We start from the raw sequence: 16,174 nt of genomic DNA, 5'->3' as shown, positions 1-16,174 counted from the left end.
TGAAAAATTGAATTTTTTATTTAATATTTTCATGGTAAACTATGATGAAGGATGAATGTGATATGATGAATTTATACGTAACTTTAATTTATTTTGCATACCAACCAAATTCCCAACCCCCCCCCCAAAAATAAGTTTTTTGCCCATTTAAAAAAAAAAAATCATAAAATAGGCTTTTATGCAAAATGTGATTTCTTGTGGGTGGGGGGTTGTGGGGTGAAATAGGCCTGTGACCCGAACATGGCAGTTTTCATTAGATTTGCCAAGTTCCTGATTTTAAAAGAATTGATATGTTAATATATGCATGGTCCTTGAAGGGGTAACATGAATATCTCATATCTCTTTTGTATCTTCTGTTCTCTCTCACTTGTGTGTTCCCTATCTCTGTGTCTCCGCGGCCCGTTCAGTCAGTCTTTGAGTGGCTCGGAGCTGACAACAGGCCCAGCCCGTGCCAAAAGAGACGCTTATATGATGCACAACAGCCGATACGTGCGAGAACGCACAGGAAAATGGGACAGCATCTCTCATATCCCCCATATGAAAGAGTCTCTTTTAATTTGCTCCTGCGCTTTAAATATTCAATACAAAATTGATGGCAGTCTCAGCTCCATAATGCAATCAGGGCTTTGAGCGATATCACATTATACATCTGTATTCAGCTGGCCTACATCTGCTTTTGCGGTTATAATTCCATCGAGAGCCAATTACAGAGAACGTGTGTATAATTCAAGTGTATCCTAATAGACTAATTAATTTTGCATTAAATAATGAAAAAAATATGTCATGCATTTCATTACTGTAATTGGTCTTTGCTTAGCAAATCTTTTCCGACTTTCTCTTGCTGACAGTGTGTGACAAGCCAGAGATTTGATATTCCAGCTCTGGCTTTTGGAGGTTTCTCAGCACGCCTGCGAATCTATTCCTGCCGTTAGATGAAGAACAGAGAGCCAGAAAGATGAGAAAAACATCCCCACGTCCCACAGGAAGAATTCAATCCTATAATAATTGAAGGAGTGCCATTTCATTAACTCCTAAACTCTGATTTCACTTCCACAACAAATGAACCAGTCTTCGACTTGCCAATCGATCTGAAGAAACAGCCCAGATGAGCTCGTCTTTAGAAACACAGACTATTACTGAACAATGTTTCATTCAATAATTAACAACTCAGGCATATAATTATAGAAAGCCACCAAATCTGGTAGTGCTTACATCTTGAATGGTGTAAACAAGACGAGACGTCTACTGAATATTGTATTTCAGTTATGTTTTGAGACTCTTAATTGACAGAGAAGTGAGGCTTTTGTTTTTATCTATCTTGTTTAGTAAATTGTACGCATATGTACACCACTGGACAAGTTTTAAAAAGTACAGTAAAAATAAAAAATTGAAATATTATTGCAATTTAAAAATGACTGTTTTCTATGTGATTAATTTTAAAATGTAGTGTATTTCTTTAATGCAAAGTGGAATTTTATAATAATATTTCACATTTTGACTGTATTTTGTATCAAATAAAAGCACCCTTGGTGAGACTTCGTTCAAAAACATAAAACTTCATCTAGTGATTTTTCAGTTCGATTTGTTCATACTTCATCAGTCACTCACATACGAGTACATTAATACATTTTTGCCTGAATCTATTATATATATAATGAGTAAAAGGTCAGATATTGTTATAAAAAGTGTAATCAAAATGATTTGTAATTAAATAAATTACAAATAAATAAATGCATTTGGTATAGACAACATTTAGTCATGTGACTAGACATGCAGAGAACAGGAAATGACATCATCATAGAGGCCCACAACATTCCTGTCAGCTCACATGCTTTTGAGTCAAGGTCAGTCATTTTCTTAAAATATCAACAAATTTGATCTTATTATGACGTCAAGGTAATTTTTACATCTGTAAGATATTAATGATTTAGAAAGTCATAATTATATATTCGGAAACCTTGAAGATAATGGTTGGGTTCAAACACACACACACACACACACACACGCACACACACACACACACACACACACTCACACACACACACACACACATACAGTCAGCATTTGACTATTTTCTTTTTTTCCATTATCTTTTATTTTACTTGTCCAAGAAGCATATACAGTGAAAAGATAAATAATATATTATAGTGTAAAATGATAATAATTAATAGCAAAATATATGCTATGACTTGAATGCAGCTTTTCTCTGACAAACATGTTTTAAAATACCTGAACTAAGCAGGTAGAGCATCATTTAGTTTTATAAAAATGTCCAGATATTATAAAAAGTTTCATTTGAAAAGCTGAAGATAAAATACGACTTTAAGAAAATTGTAGGCTAATAAAAGAGCAAATAATTTGTTTTTATTATGACATGGAGAAAAAAAAGTCTTAAAAAAGGCTTAAAAAGTCTTAGAAAATTAATATTTTTTTTGGAAAATATTGATCAGGTTCACTTGCACATAGTCAGCATGATCTTTTGTTTGACTTTTATTAAACTTATTCAGAGCTAAGAAGGTGTGAAACGATAAACAAGCAAACAAACTATAGAAAAAACCCCCAAAAATATATGGAAACAAATGAGTTAAAATTAAAGTAAACCTAAGGGGTGCTAACCAATGAATAATTCAATTTAGGGAGTTTTAAGCCACTCATCTTTTTCAATCGCTTTTTATTATTAAAATCAAGTTTTTAAATCCTTTTTAAAAGCCACAAAACTGATTTGTCACATCCACACATCCATGTGTCGCTGACTCATGATGAACATATGAGATGGTCCTGATTTAAATTAAGATTATTAGTTACCTAAAAAATATTTGTTGTTCCTTAAATATGGCTTGACGTGGTACTGACTGCTGAATGCATCAGTGTCAAACAGTCTGGTGTGGAAACGACGTCTCTCAGTCTGCGCTGAAGGTGTGAAGGCAAACACTGATCGCTCTCTTACACCCTTACAGCTGCTTCACACACACACACACACACACACACACACACACACACACACACACCACCACCCATTTGGATCATACACTAGCATAAGTCTTATCACAACAAAGCAAAAATGACCTCTGAATGCATTGTGTGCTTCAACGCATCTTTCCATTTGCTGTTATGTGTGCAAATGCTACAAATGTGACACATGGTGAAAACACTGCAAATGTTTCACAACAAAATGTGACGACATGCACACGGACAGATATAGCAGCTCTAAAGGGCGCTGTTAGATAACTGTCCTAATGTTTGCCTAAAAATCGCCACATTTTCCTTATATTGCAATCATTATTATCACACCATATTACCATTGCTTTGCTGTGTTCATTTTTCATGTCTTTGCTTAAATGAGTTTGTGATTTGGACATTAATGCCGTATGGATGCTACTTTGACACAGATTACTTTTATTTGTAATGTAGAAACTGAAAGCTGGTTTTAAACAACATATAGGATATTGTGAAAAGTGCTATAGAAATAAATGCAAAGTGCATGGAAACTTGGATGCTAAAATGTAATTGCATTAGAAAAAGTTTTAAAACAGGCGTCTTTTATTTTAAATGCTTGCTAATTTGTATCGATTTGTTAAATTCAGACATTTTTGGTGCAACTAAAGTGTCCAAAACTTTATAATTTTGATCAGAATTATGGAATAATAAATGTTATTATATATAATTTTTTTAATAAATCTCTTCTGCTCGCCAAGGCTCCATTTATTTGATCAAAAATACAGTAAAATTGTAGAATATTATTTAAAATAACTGTTTTCTGTATGAATATGTGTTAAAATGTAATTTATTTCTGTGATGCTCCGCTGTATTTTCAGCATCGTTCCTCCAGTCTTCAGTGTCACATGATCTTCAGAAATCATTCTTATGTTGATTTGCTGCTCAGTTGTTATTGGTGCAAAACGTTAATAAATCTTATTACTTCTGCTGCTTACTTTTTGTGCAAACTGTGGTACATCATATAATGAACAAAATAAAAAATATAATTGAAATAGATGTATTTACAGTCATTTTTTATTAATATAATGTGCCTTTGCTGAATAAAAGGTTTAATTTCCTTGTTTTTTTCTTTTAAAATCTTTTTTGTTTTTGTTTTATCTAAACAGTTTTCAACATTAATAATAAGAGGAAATGCTTCTGAAATGATCACACTTCATCCAGTTTCTTTCTAGGACACACATTATTCCTGCTGGGATCTTGGCATGTGATCATATGTTGAACAAACGTGTGACTATGCAGATTTTTAACTTTCCACAAACTCTGGATGGCTGAGCTCCCATTAAAAGCATTTTTCTCTTTCCTTTCTTCACATCTCAGCGTGCAGTCTTATTGTAGTGTGCGTTTGTACATATGCAAAAGCAAGTGAAGCTGAAGCATCTCCTGCCAAACTGTTTCTTCTCTTGATTACAGTTAAACATCTTAATAGCACAACAGATGGCCTGGCTTGTTAGCACTCAGTAATACTCTTAGGCCCACCAAACACATCTTAATCAAGCTGTGATCTTTCTTTAATCACACTTCTTACTGGCAAACACTATTGGTCTAATCCGGAGAATGTGCGCTGTCTGAAGCTGTCATAAGACACGGTAAAAACAAGAACAGTAACCATTAGGGTTAATGAGTTTTCTCTTGCTCTTTCACAAAGAGTGCATGCAACCCAGACACAATCTCTAACTAAGATGTAACAATCCAGCTTAACTGACTACGATCAGTCAGTGTGTTAATGTTTAAACTGTTTCTGCATGTTCATGTAACGTTTTGATTCCCTTTTTAGTTTTGAAGCACCTCTCAGACTGGTGATGTTTCAGCCTGTCGGTGACAGATGCATCGGAGATGAACAGCAGAGCTTCACTTTATTATAAGCCTCTTTGCAGCACACAACTAATTTTCTGTAACTGGCTGGTGTGAACTGTCAAACGGCTTCAAATCCAGGATTTAGACACCCAGTAGGTGTTGAGTATTACTGCTGTCTCGGGGGGGAGTTACACACGTAACGACAGGAGCAACATCAATGAGATTCCAGATCTGAGAACTGTCCTTCATTCAGAACATTAGTGCATTCTATCTATCTATCTATCTATCTATCTATCTATCTATCTATCTATCTATCTATCTATCTATCTATCTATCTATCTATCTATATTCAAGTAGCTTTAATGGCATGGTATAAAATGTATATTTAGATTGCCAAAGCATAGAAATAGAGACATTTAAATAGAGATTTAACACAAATATACATAAGAATAAAAGTATATAGCATATAGAGTCTATATATCTGTATACAGTAAACTGAAAGTACTAATAAAAAGACAGGAGAAGGACTGGGTTTGTGTGTGTTGTACAGTGTTTTCTTGCGGTTCTGTTCTTCTGCTTGTTCTTTTATCATGGCAGGACTTGATGCAGCCAGGTTAGAGCTTGTTCAGGTTTCTCCCAGAATGTACGGGAGTTTGTCCTTTTGCTGTATCTGGTTGAAGTCTGGTTTCTGAATTGGGGGAAGAATGTTTCCCCAATTTGTGTATAATAAGGGCATTTTGTTAAAAAGTGCAGTCTGTTCCACTTGTTGTGTGCAGTGTGGACACAATCTGTCTTCTTCTGGCAGCCAGGTCTGTCTGTGTCTGTCTGTCTCTATAGTGAGGCTATGGTCACTGAGTCTGGACATACTCAGCACTTTTCTTAGTTTAGGGTCTGTGTTTAGGTATTCTGCCTATTTATATTCTCTGTTTAGAGACAGATAGCATTCTAATTAACTTTTTTGAGCTGTTGCTTCTGTCCAGTGTTTCAGATATTTCTCTTTCTGTGTTTTAATGATTTGATTTAGTCAAGCTAGGGTTTTGGATTGTAAATGGCTTTTTAAAATTATTTTTTTTTAGTGGGAACAGCCCTAATTCCACTCTGCAATCATTGTGTGGAATTTTTCATTGTACACAAAGATTATTTTGACAGATTTCTGCCTTCAGAGTCTCTATTGGGTGTTTAGAGTGCGATTGGTTCTGTAACTGATTGGATTATTTTTAGCCTGATTCCAATTGAGATGTCAAGTTTCATATTTTTCTCGATTGCATAAAAAGCTCTTCGTGCCTTGTCTCTCAAGTCGTTCACAGCCTTGTAAAAGTTTCCTGTGTTACTGATGTTTATTCAGAGAAATGTGTGATTTTTTTTTTAGTGTGTTCTTAGAGTATGTTGATTCATTTGAAACTGGCCCTTTTTTTTGGAATATCATAATTTTAGTCTTTTTAAGGTTAACTGAAGATGTCTGACAGAAGGTGTGCAGGAGACCCTCTTTAGTGGGTGACAGCAGCACTAGATCATCCTCAAACAGAAGGCATGTAACTTCAGTGTCTATTAGGGTTAGACCGGGTACTGAGGACTGTTCTAGGGCTCTTGCTAGTTCACTGATGTAAATATTGAACAGTGTAGGGCTTAAGCAAAGGGGAAGAAATCTGTGTGTCTGTTTTCAATTGTAACTGCCAATTTGTAAATACTGTACATGGATTTAATGATGATGTATGTTTTTCCTCCGATGCCACATTGGATTAATTGAAGTAAAAGCCCCTCATGCCAGATGGAGTCAAAAGCTTTTCTGAAGTCAACAATGCATGAAAAGATTTCATTATTTTGTTTGGTTTCTGTGTCAATTAGGGTATGTAGAGTGTATATATGGTCTGATGTGCGGTATTTTGATTGGAAGCCGATTTGACATTTCTTTTAGTAAGGTAATGAAGGAGATTACCTAAATTGCTGTTTACACATATTCAGTGATAATTATTAGGGTTGAATTTGTCTCCTCTTTTATGATTTGGGTTGATGAGACCTTGGATCCAGGTGCTGGGAAATACACCTGCACTAAAGATGATATTAAACAGTTTAAGAGGAATAGCCAGTTTGATTTTTTGTTATGTGCCTTTAATCATTTTCATGTCTATTTTATAATGAGTTTTGTTCATGGTTTTTGTCTATATTTATATCTATAGGTTAAAGAAGTGATTTATCCACACATCTCCATTTCTTTAAAAAAAAAAAAATATTATGATTAAACGGTGCATGATAAACTTTACAAAATATAAATGGATAACACAGTAAGGATTTTCTTCAGCAGGTTTAGGTGAGCGATTCAACTCCAGTCGCAGAGTCATGCTACTATTTACTGCCAGAGATCAGACACTGCTTTACAGACTAATCTCCATCTCTCAGATTACTCACAGCCTTTTGTTTGGCATTAATCTGATGTCAAGATACAGATTTCTGCAACACTTCAGACTCCATATGCTGGCAATCGTATTAGACAGAGCTCACTAAACAGCTAGATTATATTCTCAGACAATGCTATCGCTTTATTCATCGAACTGCTCTTAACTGAGCTACAGTTCAATTCGTGCTTTTGATTTCTTTTAAGTTTTTCATTGAGATGAGTTATTGGAAATGTGCGAGAGCCTTTAACTAAAGTTAACCAGACAGACATGTGTATCAGAGTTAAATTGTTCCAGTTGTCAAATGGTCTGCATTTGTGTCGAGCTGAGAAAAGCCTGTTAGCATGAATGAGACTTTTGAGGGTGTGCCGTATTTCACACCTCACACCCCAAATGGCCAAGTGGAGAAGGTCTCGCTCTTCAAAGGGTTAACACCTTTATCTATGCAGTCTGTTCATCTCTGACCAAGACCAATCAATAGACCCTCATTACCTTTATCTTGGCAAACAATTAAAAAAACTGTTTGGAAAACAAACCCTAATTGCATTACATTTGTATGCGTGGCTCACGCTTTCTCAGGAAATCGATTGATGGAAAAGTGCACAGATTTGATTTTGTGATTCATTTAATAAGAGTGCAAGTCAGTTAACTTTGAAAACATTAGCGAAATATTGTTTCTGTCATGTTTTCAAATGCTTATAATGTCACCAATATATAATATTGTGTGTGTAAAGATTTGTTTTTGAAAGAAGTATCATTAAGGCTGATCAAAATACTAAATACTGATCAAACTGATAAAAAATACAGTAAAAGCTGTAATATTGTGAAAAATTATTACAATGTATTTTTTTATTTTTTATTTTCATTTTAAACAGCTGTTTTCTAAATGATTATATATTAAAGTGTAATTTATTTCTGTGATGCACAGCTGTATTTTCAGCATCATTCCTCCAGTTTTCAGTGTCACATGATCTTCAGAAATCAGTATAATACACTGATTTGCTGCTCAAGCAACATTTCTGATTATCATTAATTCTGAAAATATTTTATTTTCATTTTTGTGGAAACCATGATACATTGAAATTAAATTAAAAGAACAGCATTAATTTTAAAATATAAATCTTTTGTATCATTAAAAGTCTGTATGTATATATATATGTATATGTATATGTATATGTATATATATATATATATATATATATATATATATATATATATATATATATATATATATATATATATATTGTATTTTTGTTAAACAATTCAAGTTTATATTGTTATTTAGCTAATAATGTTTGACAGAACTAAACTAAAACTTTTTTTTTTTTCATTATTACAGGTTTAACTTTTTAAAGAAATCCACAGTTTACATTAAGTCTACCAAACTAATGTCATGCATTTGAGCAGAATCCTATAAGATTAAAGGATATTAAGAGCATAAAAAATAAATGACATTCAGTGAAGCATGCCTAAACTTTTGACTGGTAGTGCATGTCTGACATGAAACAATAGAGTATTGTTTATAAAGGTCTCCAACAGGCAGGGTGTGAAATAGCTGTTACCCAATAGAGAGCAATAGCAAGGGATTTGGGAGTGTGTGAGTGTTCATTGGTCAGCAGAAGGGCTAATTTGCATATACCATGACCTATATGTGATAGGTGGGAGCTGGAGAGACCAGAATCTGCTGCAAGCAGAACTAGTGATGACTGAATGAAGGGCTTTTATTCTCACGTTTCATTTTAAGTGTTTCGTTTGTTGTTCTTCTTGCAGATATGAAGCTCTACTGCAGTTACTTCGTGCTTCTGTGCATGATCTGCAAAGTCAGCTGCACAACAACGAAGTACTTCACGTTTGAGGAAGACTCACCTGGAACAGAGATTGGAAACCTTTCTCAAGACCTGAAAATAGACCCAGCGGAGGATCCTGAGACTTCATTCAAGTTTATACAGAAGACAAACTCCGTCATTCACATGAGACAAATCGACGGGCTTTTAACAGTGGGAGAAGTCATCGACCGAGAGCAGCTTTGTCACCGATCTCCACGGTGTCTTATAACTTTTGACGTTGTCGCTTTTTCAAAGGAGAAGTTCCAGCTCATTCATGTCGAGATCGAGGTAAAAGACATTAACGATCATTCACCTCAGTTCACACGCAACGAAACGCATTTGGATGTATCAGAAAACTCACCTTTGAACTCACGATTTCCGCTGGACGTCGCTGTGGATCGCGACGTCGGAGACAACTATGTGCAAAGCTACCAAATCTCACACACAAGCCATTTCGCTGTTGAAGTCAGCACTCGTGAGGATGGAGAAAAGTCAGCTGAACTTGTTTTGATCAAGACGCTTGACAGAGAAACCGAAGAGTTTTATACCATCGAGGTGACGGCGACTGACGGCGGGACGCCAGCGAAATCAGGCTCGATGACGGTTTACATCCGAGTGCTGGACTTTAACGACAACAGCCCGACGTTCGAACACAACTCACTCAAAGTCCAGCTCAGCGAAGATTCACCCATCGGCTCACGTGTGTTAAAAGTACACGCTTTTGATCCCGACGCCGGGATCAACGGAGAAGTCGTGTACGGCTTCATCGAAGGCTCCCCGAGCGAAGTCACACGTGTTTTCCAGATCGATCTCATCACCGGAGAAGTGACCCTCAAAGACTCCGTCGATTATGAGACCAAAAAGTCGTACGAGTTGCACATCCAAGCCTCCGATTTGGGCGCCAATTCAATATCATCCACCTGTCGTGCTATTGTCGAAATTGTTGATGTGAACGATAATGCGCCGGAGATTAACATCAAACCAATGACTTCCACCAGCGACAGAGTTGCGTTCATCACCGAATCCGCAGCCGAAGAAAGTTTCGTAGCTCTTATTAGCACCTCAGACGCAGATTCGGGTCCCAACGGCTATGTCCAGACCAGTTTAGAAGGACACGAGCATTTTAAGCTGCAACAAGCCTACAGCGACACTTTTATGATCGTAACAACCACGACTTTGGACAGAGAAGCCATTCCAGAATACAACCTAACTGTGATTTCCGAGGATTTAGGAACTCCTCCGTTTAAAACCGTTAAACATTATACCATTCGCATCACAGATGAGAACGACAACGCACCGATGTTCAGCAAAGCCGTCTATGACGTCTCAGTAATAGAAAACAACATTCCCGGGTCGTACCTGACCACGCTCGTCGCACGCGATCTCGACGTTGGGAAAAACGGAAAAGTCTCCTACAGCCTAATCGACAGCAAAACGCCAGACGGTTCGCTGATTTCTACGTTCGTTTCCATCGATCCTCATTCTGGCTCGCTGTACACGTTGAGATCGTTTAATTTTGAGACGCTGAAAGAAGTCGAGTTCGCGGTCAAAGCCAGCGATAAAGGTTTCCCGCCGTTATCGAGCACGACGTTAATTCATATCCGCGTGGTGGACGAGAACGACAACTTCCCGTATTTCACATATCCGGTGTTACGAAACAATTCCGCCGACGTCCCGATTCCCTTTAACGCTCGGAGCGGCTATTTAGCGTTAAAATTGACGGCTCAAGATGAAGACAGCGGTGTGAACGGCGAGATCAGTTTCCATATCCTAGAAGACGATGCTAAACTTTTCTCAGTTGATAAAAACAGCGGCGAAATCGTCTTGACACGAAAACTCACTGCGCAATGTGGAGACGTCCTACAGATTAAAGTTTCGGTCGCTGATAATGGAAGAGAGTCGCTTTCTAGCACAGCAAGCGTCCGGTTCGTGGTGACAGACACAGGTGCTCAAGAGGACCAGGTGGTTGTTTTACTCCGATCCAAGGATGAAGAGACTCTAGAGTTTGACGTGTGGACTGCAGTGATTATCGGTTTCGCTGGATGCTGTGCGCTGTTGCTGACTGCGATTGTCATCCTCACCGTGACTTGCTCCATCAAACGAAGGCGAAGAAACTTTGGGAGAGATGGCCTGTACGGATCAACCCCGCTTTCCAAGAACAACTCTGGCGGTTCAGACATTTATGGAGGCCCCAATGCCTTCCTCAGGAGCGAAGGCGATTCAATGCAACCTCTGTATGAAGATAAAAGCATGGATTTTGAGGAAAAGGTGAGTGATTTTGGCTGCTGTTTTGATGCACATATACATTTCTGCCAGCATACTAACTTTGAGCTTTTGTTTTCATAGCTGTTCCTGCCATGCAAACCTTTTGAGCAAACATTTTTATGGCAAGATGAAAGATACTGTCTACAAAGGAGGTAAGAACAGTTGCAAATTTATTTTTATTTGTATTTTTTTTTATTTTTTGTCTGGTATATTTGTCTACCTAGATAATTCCCATTTAATTGCTTGACCATACATTAATAACAATCAAAATAGAAAATAGAAATTTATATATATATATATATATATATATATATATATATATATATATATATATATATATATATATATATATATATATATATATATATATATATATATATATATATATATAGTGTTATATTATTTTAAAAATATATCATTTTAAATTATTTAAAAAATAAAAATTAATATATTAAAATTTTAAAGTGAATAAATATGTAATTATTATTTTAAAGTATTTAAATTTTTTTTAAATTATATTCATATATTAAAGTGTTATATTATGATAAAATATGTAATTATTATTTTTAATTTTTTTTTTTTTAAATGATTATATTCTGATTATATAATCAGCATAATGATTTGAGTGACAAATAATCATAAATTTGAAAATGAATATAGCTAATTCTGTGTCTGAAGAGTCACATGATCAGTAACACTCGTGTAGTTTCCTTTGATTATTCACAAATAAATGGTGCATCTGAAATGCCTCTATTTTTCATGATAGTGTTTCTATAACTTTTAGTGACAAATAATCATGAATTGGAGAATGAATGTGAATCTAAAAATCAGTCACGTGTTCAGTGTCACTTATTTACTCGCATTTGATTAGTCATCTGTAAATACTGCATCTGAAATGTTATTTATTTTCCATTATAGGCTTAAATATCAATTATTTCCGTGTTTGAATGCAATTTTTTTTATATACTTTTGGGCCTTGTTTTAGTTTTGCAACTACAGCTGACAAATACACATATTTTTGTCAGGGTGTAGTCTACAACAGGTCATGAACCGAATGTTAAGCGCTGGTCTATTAGTCATGTCCCAGTGAATATAGTGTTTTGTTCTGCAGTGGAATATCAATAATCTGATCGAGTGTTATTCAGTGGCTGACAGATCTGATGTGATTGTATTCGCAGTGGCACCAGCAACACAGATCAGCTGAGCGTGAAGGACAGCGGTAAAGGAGACAGTGATTTCAATGACAGCGACTCTGACATCAGCGGAGCCGCTCAGAAAAGAGGCCTGACGACCTTCCAGCCGCTGGCCAGAGGTGCGGACACTTATCTGACCCTCCAGCTTCACTGGGGCTTCTCTGAGATTGTTGGCTTTGCTGCAAACACTGATTTTCTTACTCTGTATATTTTTTTATTTTCTATTACTAATATTTAAACATTCTAAATCGCTGTACATTTCCTTGAAATGCAAAATGACATAACGACTGAAAGAATGATTAATGAAATTAAGTGAGTTTTCCTTAAAACACAGGAAATATTGTTTTCCCTTAAATTAAGTGTATTTTTCTGACACTGTTGGTGGATTTTTTTAAAGCATAAACTCACTTACTTTTAATACTTTTTTTCAGAATTTAAATCTTAAGTCATTTTGTTTCTCAAAAAAATGTATCTTGATTTAAGAATGTTTAGATATTTCTCATTAAGCAAAAAAAAAAAGAAAGAAATATATATATATATATATATATATATATATATATATATATATATATATATATATATATATATATATATATATATGTAAAAATATAAAAAAATTGCCAAAAATATTTTATATTTACATAAACATTATTATTTTTGAAATATGTTTATAAAAACAGAAATATGCATTTTTTAAAATATATTTTGTCCTCCATATATGTTATTCCAAGAGGCTTTCACTGTTTGCAACAAATATTTATCATATATTTAAAATATATTTTAGCCATAAAAAATCTATTTATTTTATTATTTTTTATTTATATGAGTAAAAACTTTTTTTTTTTTTTGCATTTTATTAAAATATTTTTTCTTGATAACTTGATTTACTGGCAAAGAGTAAAAACAAATAAAAGAGTTTTGCAACATGCCTAAAAAAGCAATTAGAGTGACAAATGAACATGAATCAGGCAAAAAAAAAAAACAACGACCACGGAAATTATTTTTTCAGTGCATTAAATTCCTCTGTCTTTTTCTCTGTAAGGTGCATTCAACAGCGCAGGAGACTGGAAGAGCACAGCTCAGGTTATCCAGACCCGAAACATGCACATCCCGCCTGGCAGCGCCTACACCATCGGATTCGCACCAGCACCGCTTTACAACACCAGCCACGTCTCTCCTCATTCCTGGAGAGAGAGCCACAGTAACACCAACATGATGAACACACAGCGCCCCGCTCAGAGCTTCTCCAGGACAGGAACGCTGCCCTCATACTCGGCCCATCAGACCAGAAGAGCGACGACGGGCGTCCAAGAGCAGACTGAGACCGGCAAAGATGTGTTTCTGGGTTCAGAGTCATCTGAAGTCGCTACCACTTTTTAAACATCAGATAAGAGTTCAGTCTTGTTCATCGAATCTGATGTTTTAGCTGATAATGTGACGGACTAAGCAAAACTTTCCCAGCAATTTAGCAGTCAGTACTTTTGATACATGCAACAAATGGAAGTGTTTTTCCATTCTTTTCTTGTTTTTTTTTAATTCAGGAAAATATATTTAAGAACAGCCGGTGTGACTTAAATTAACATGAAGATTTTTTATATATATATTTGTATATTTTGTACTGTCTTTTCCAACCCTTTTTGTGTGTTGCTGACTCACCAAAATGATGCATTTTATGTAAATAAGTACTAAACTAATTTAATTTCTTTTATAGGTGTTATTAGCAATGTGTTTGTATGTATTTACTAAAAGACAAAATAAGTAAATTAGTTTAGAATAAGAATTTGTTTTTTGTTTTTGTGTTTATATTTTTTATATTTCTACCTAATAGTGTAAAAATTCTCAAATATGTTAAACTTTTTTCTAATTGCACATAGATCCTCATTAAGTGTCTCTTTAAAAAAAGTTAAATCTCTTCCAAAAGTGGCTAAAAAAATTGGGTGTAGAACAATTCTCCCTCAAAAATAGCTAAATTTCACCAATAATTGGCACGCTACATTGAATTAAGCATGACATTTTGAAGCAGACAGACGACAATATAGTAGTTTCTTGTAAAGTAGATGAATGCTTTTTTTTCCTTTTCTTTATTTCCCGGCTTTTTAAGCAGGGCTTTAAAACTTGTGCAAAGACTGTACATATTAATTGTACATCACTTCCTCACCTCAGTGACCCAAATAAAGTACTTAGAAGCCCATTTTGTTGCCTGACCTCTGAGAACGTCTCGTTTAATAGCTGATTAGCTGTAAAAGACACATTAAGTAAAGTCCTCAAATCCAGCCTGTCCGATTATTGCACACACACGGTCTGCTCTGGATTAGCTGCTCTGTAACACAGCACAATAATAACATGTGAAGAATGAGGCTTAGAACGACACAATCAGGCACATTAGTGGAGTTAAAGAGCTTGCGGTGAGAGATTATATAGACATCTTCAGTTAGCTGCAGTCCAACATATAATACAGTGATATAATACACAAACACCAGAAATATAATACAACAGAGAATATCAGGGCAAGAATAAAAGATTTCGCTTGGTGCTGATGTCAAAAGTGTATGTATGTATTTATTAATAAATAATAATAATAATAATAATAATAATAATAATAGGAAATTATTAAATATATAGAGATTTTAAGTGTGCATTCAATTTAAGTGTATTTAGAATAAAAATATAAATAATAATAGCAATAATAATAATAATAATAATAGGAAATTATTAAATATAGAGAGATTTAGAGATTTTAAGATTGCATTCAATTTAAGTGTATTTAGAATAATACACTTAAATTAAAAATATAAATAATAATAACAATAATAATAATAATAATAATAATAATAATATATATATATATATATATATATATATATATATATATATATATATATATATATATATATATATATATATATATATATATATATATATGTATTATTATTATTTATTTTTTATTTTTTATGGTCCTGTTCTGTCATTCAAAGCTCACACTGACGACAAATAGATCCATAAATCCATAAATTGTGTCATGCCTTTGGAATAAACTGGTTTGGGCTGTTCTCAAAGCATGCGGGGTTAAACATTTAATATGAAGGTTGTGTAATTCTGGAACGGGAACAACGCAGCACAATAAAAAACACTATGAAACATTCATCATAAACTGTAGGTGCTTTCACTCTGAAATGGGAGTTGAGGAGAGAAAATAAATAAGTAAACAGGAAGTTTCTTTCATTTGACTCTGGCCTAACAGGATGTTTTCACTCGTGGAAATAACAAGAGGAACGGCGGCATCATCCTTCCTTAGTAATTGCTCATAGCTGATGGGATATGACAGATTTCCAATTGGATATGAAGGGCAAATGCACAAAAAGATCAATAGCGCACAAAACAGGTTATTGTTTCCTCTCTCAGTGTTTCCATATAGGTCAGAAGAGAGGCACAGAAAGAGGACAGGGTTAAAACTACAAGAGTACAGCTAAAGGCCTTCAAAACTCTCCCATCAAGCAGATTTCAACATGTTTAAACATATCTGAGTGAGTTTACAAGACACCAACATACAGTTCTCCCACACTTAACGAATGTTTCATTTAAAAAAAAAATAAGTTTAATTTAGGAAAAGTCTTTCACTTGCAATATAATAATTTTTTTTTTTGCTTCTATTTTTATTTTAATACATGTGATCTTCATGTGACAGGAAACTATGTGGTGAGATTGA

The 16,174-nt window shown here is 34.7% G+C and overlaps 1 protein-coding gene across 1 annotated transcript; it reads left to right on the top strand.

The window, feature by feature from the left end:
- The first annotated feature begins 1,773 nt into the window (after positions 1-1,773).
- pcdh8 (protocadherin 8) lies at positions 1,774-14,659 on the top strand. Its single transcript, XM_052564417.1, has 5 exons — positions 1,774-1,844; positions 8,955-11,278; positions 11,357-11,427; positions 12,454-12,587; positions 13,511-14,659. The coding sequence occupies exons 1-5, from the start codon at positions 1,829-1,831 to the stop codon at positions 13,846-13,848; spliced, it is 2,883 nt and encodes a 960-aa protein (XP_052420377.1). The 5' UTR covers positions 1,774-1,828; the 3' UTR covers positions 13,849-14,659.
- The last annotated feature ends 1,515 nt before the right edge of the window (positions 14,660-16,174 follow it).

This window comes from Carassius gibelio, chromosome B9 (genome assembly GCF_023724105.1).
Source record: "Carassius gibelio isolate Cgi1373 ecotype wild population from Czech Republic chromosome B9, carGib1.2-hapl.c, whole genome shotgun sequence".
NCBI lineage: Eukaryota > Metazoa > Chordata > Actinopteri > Cypriniformes > Cyprinidae > Carassius > Carassius gibelio.
This window is presented reverse-complemented; position numbering and strand designations above follow the sequence as displayed.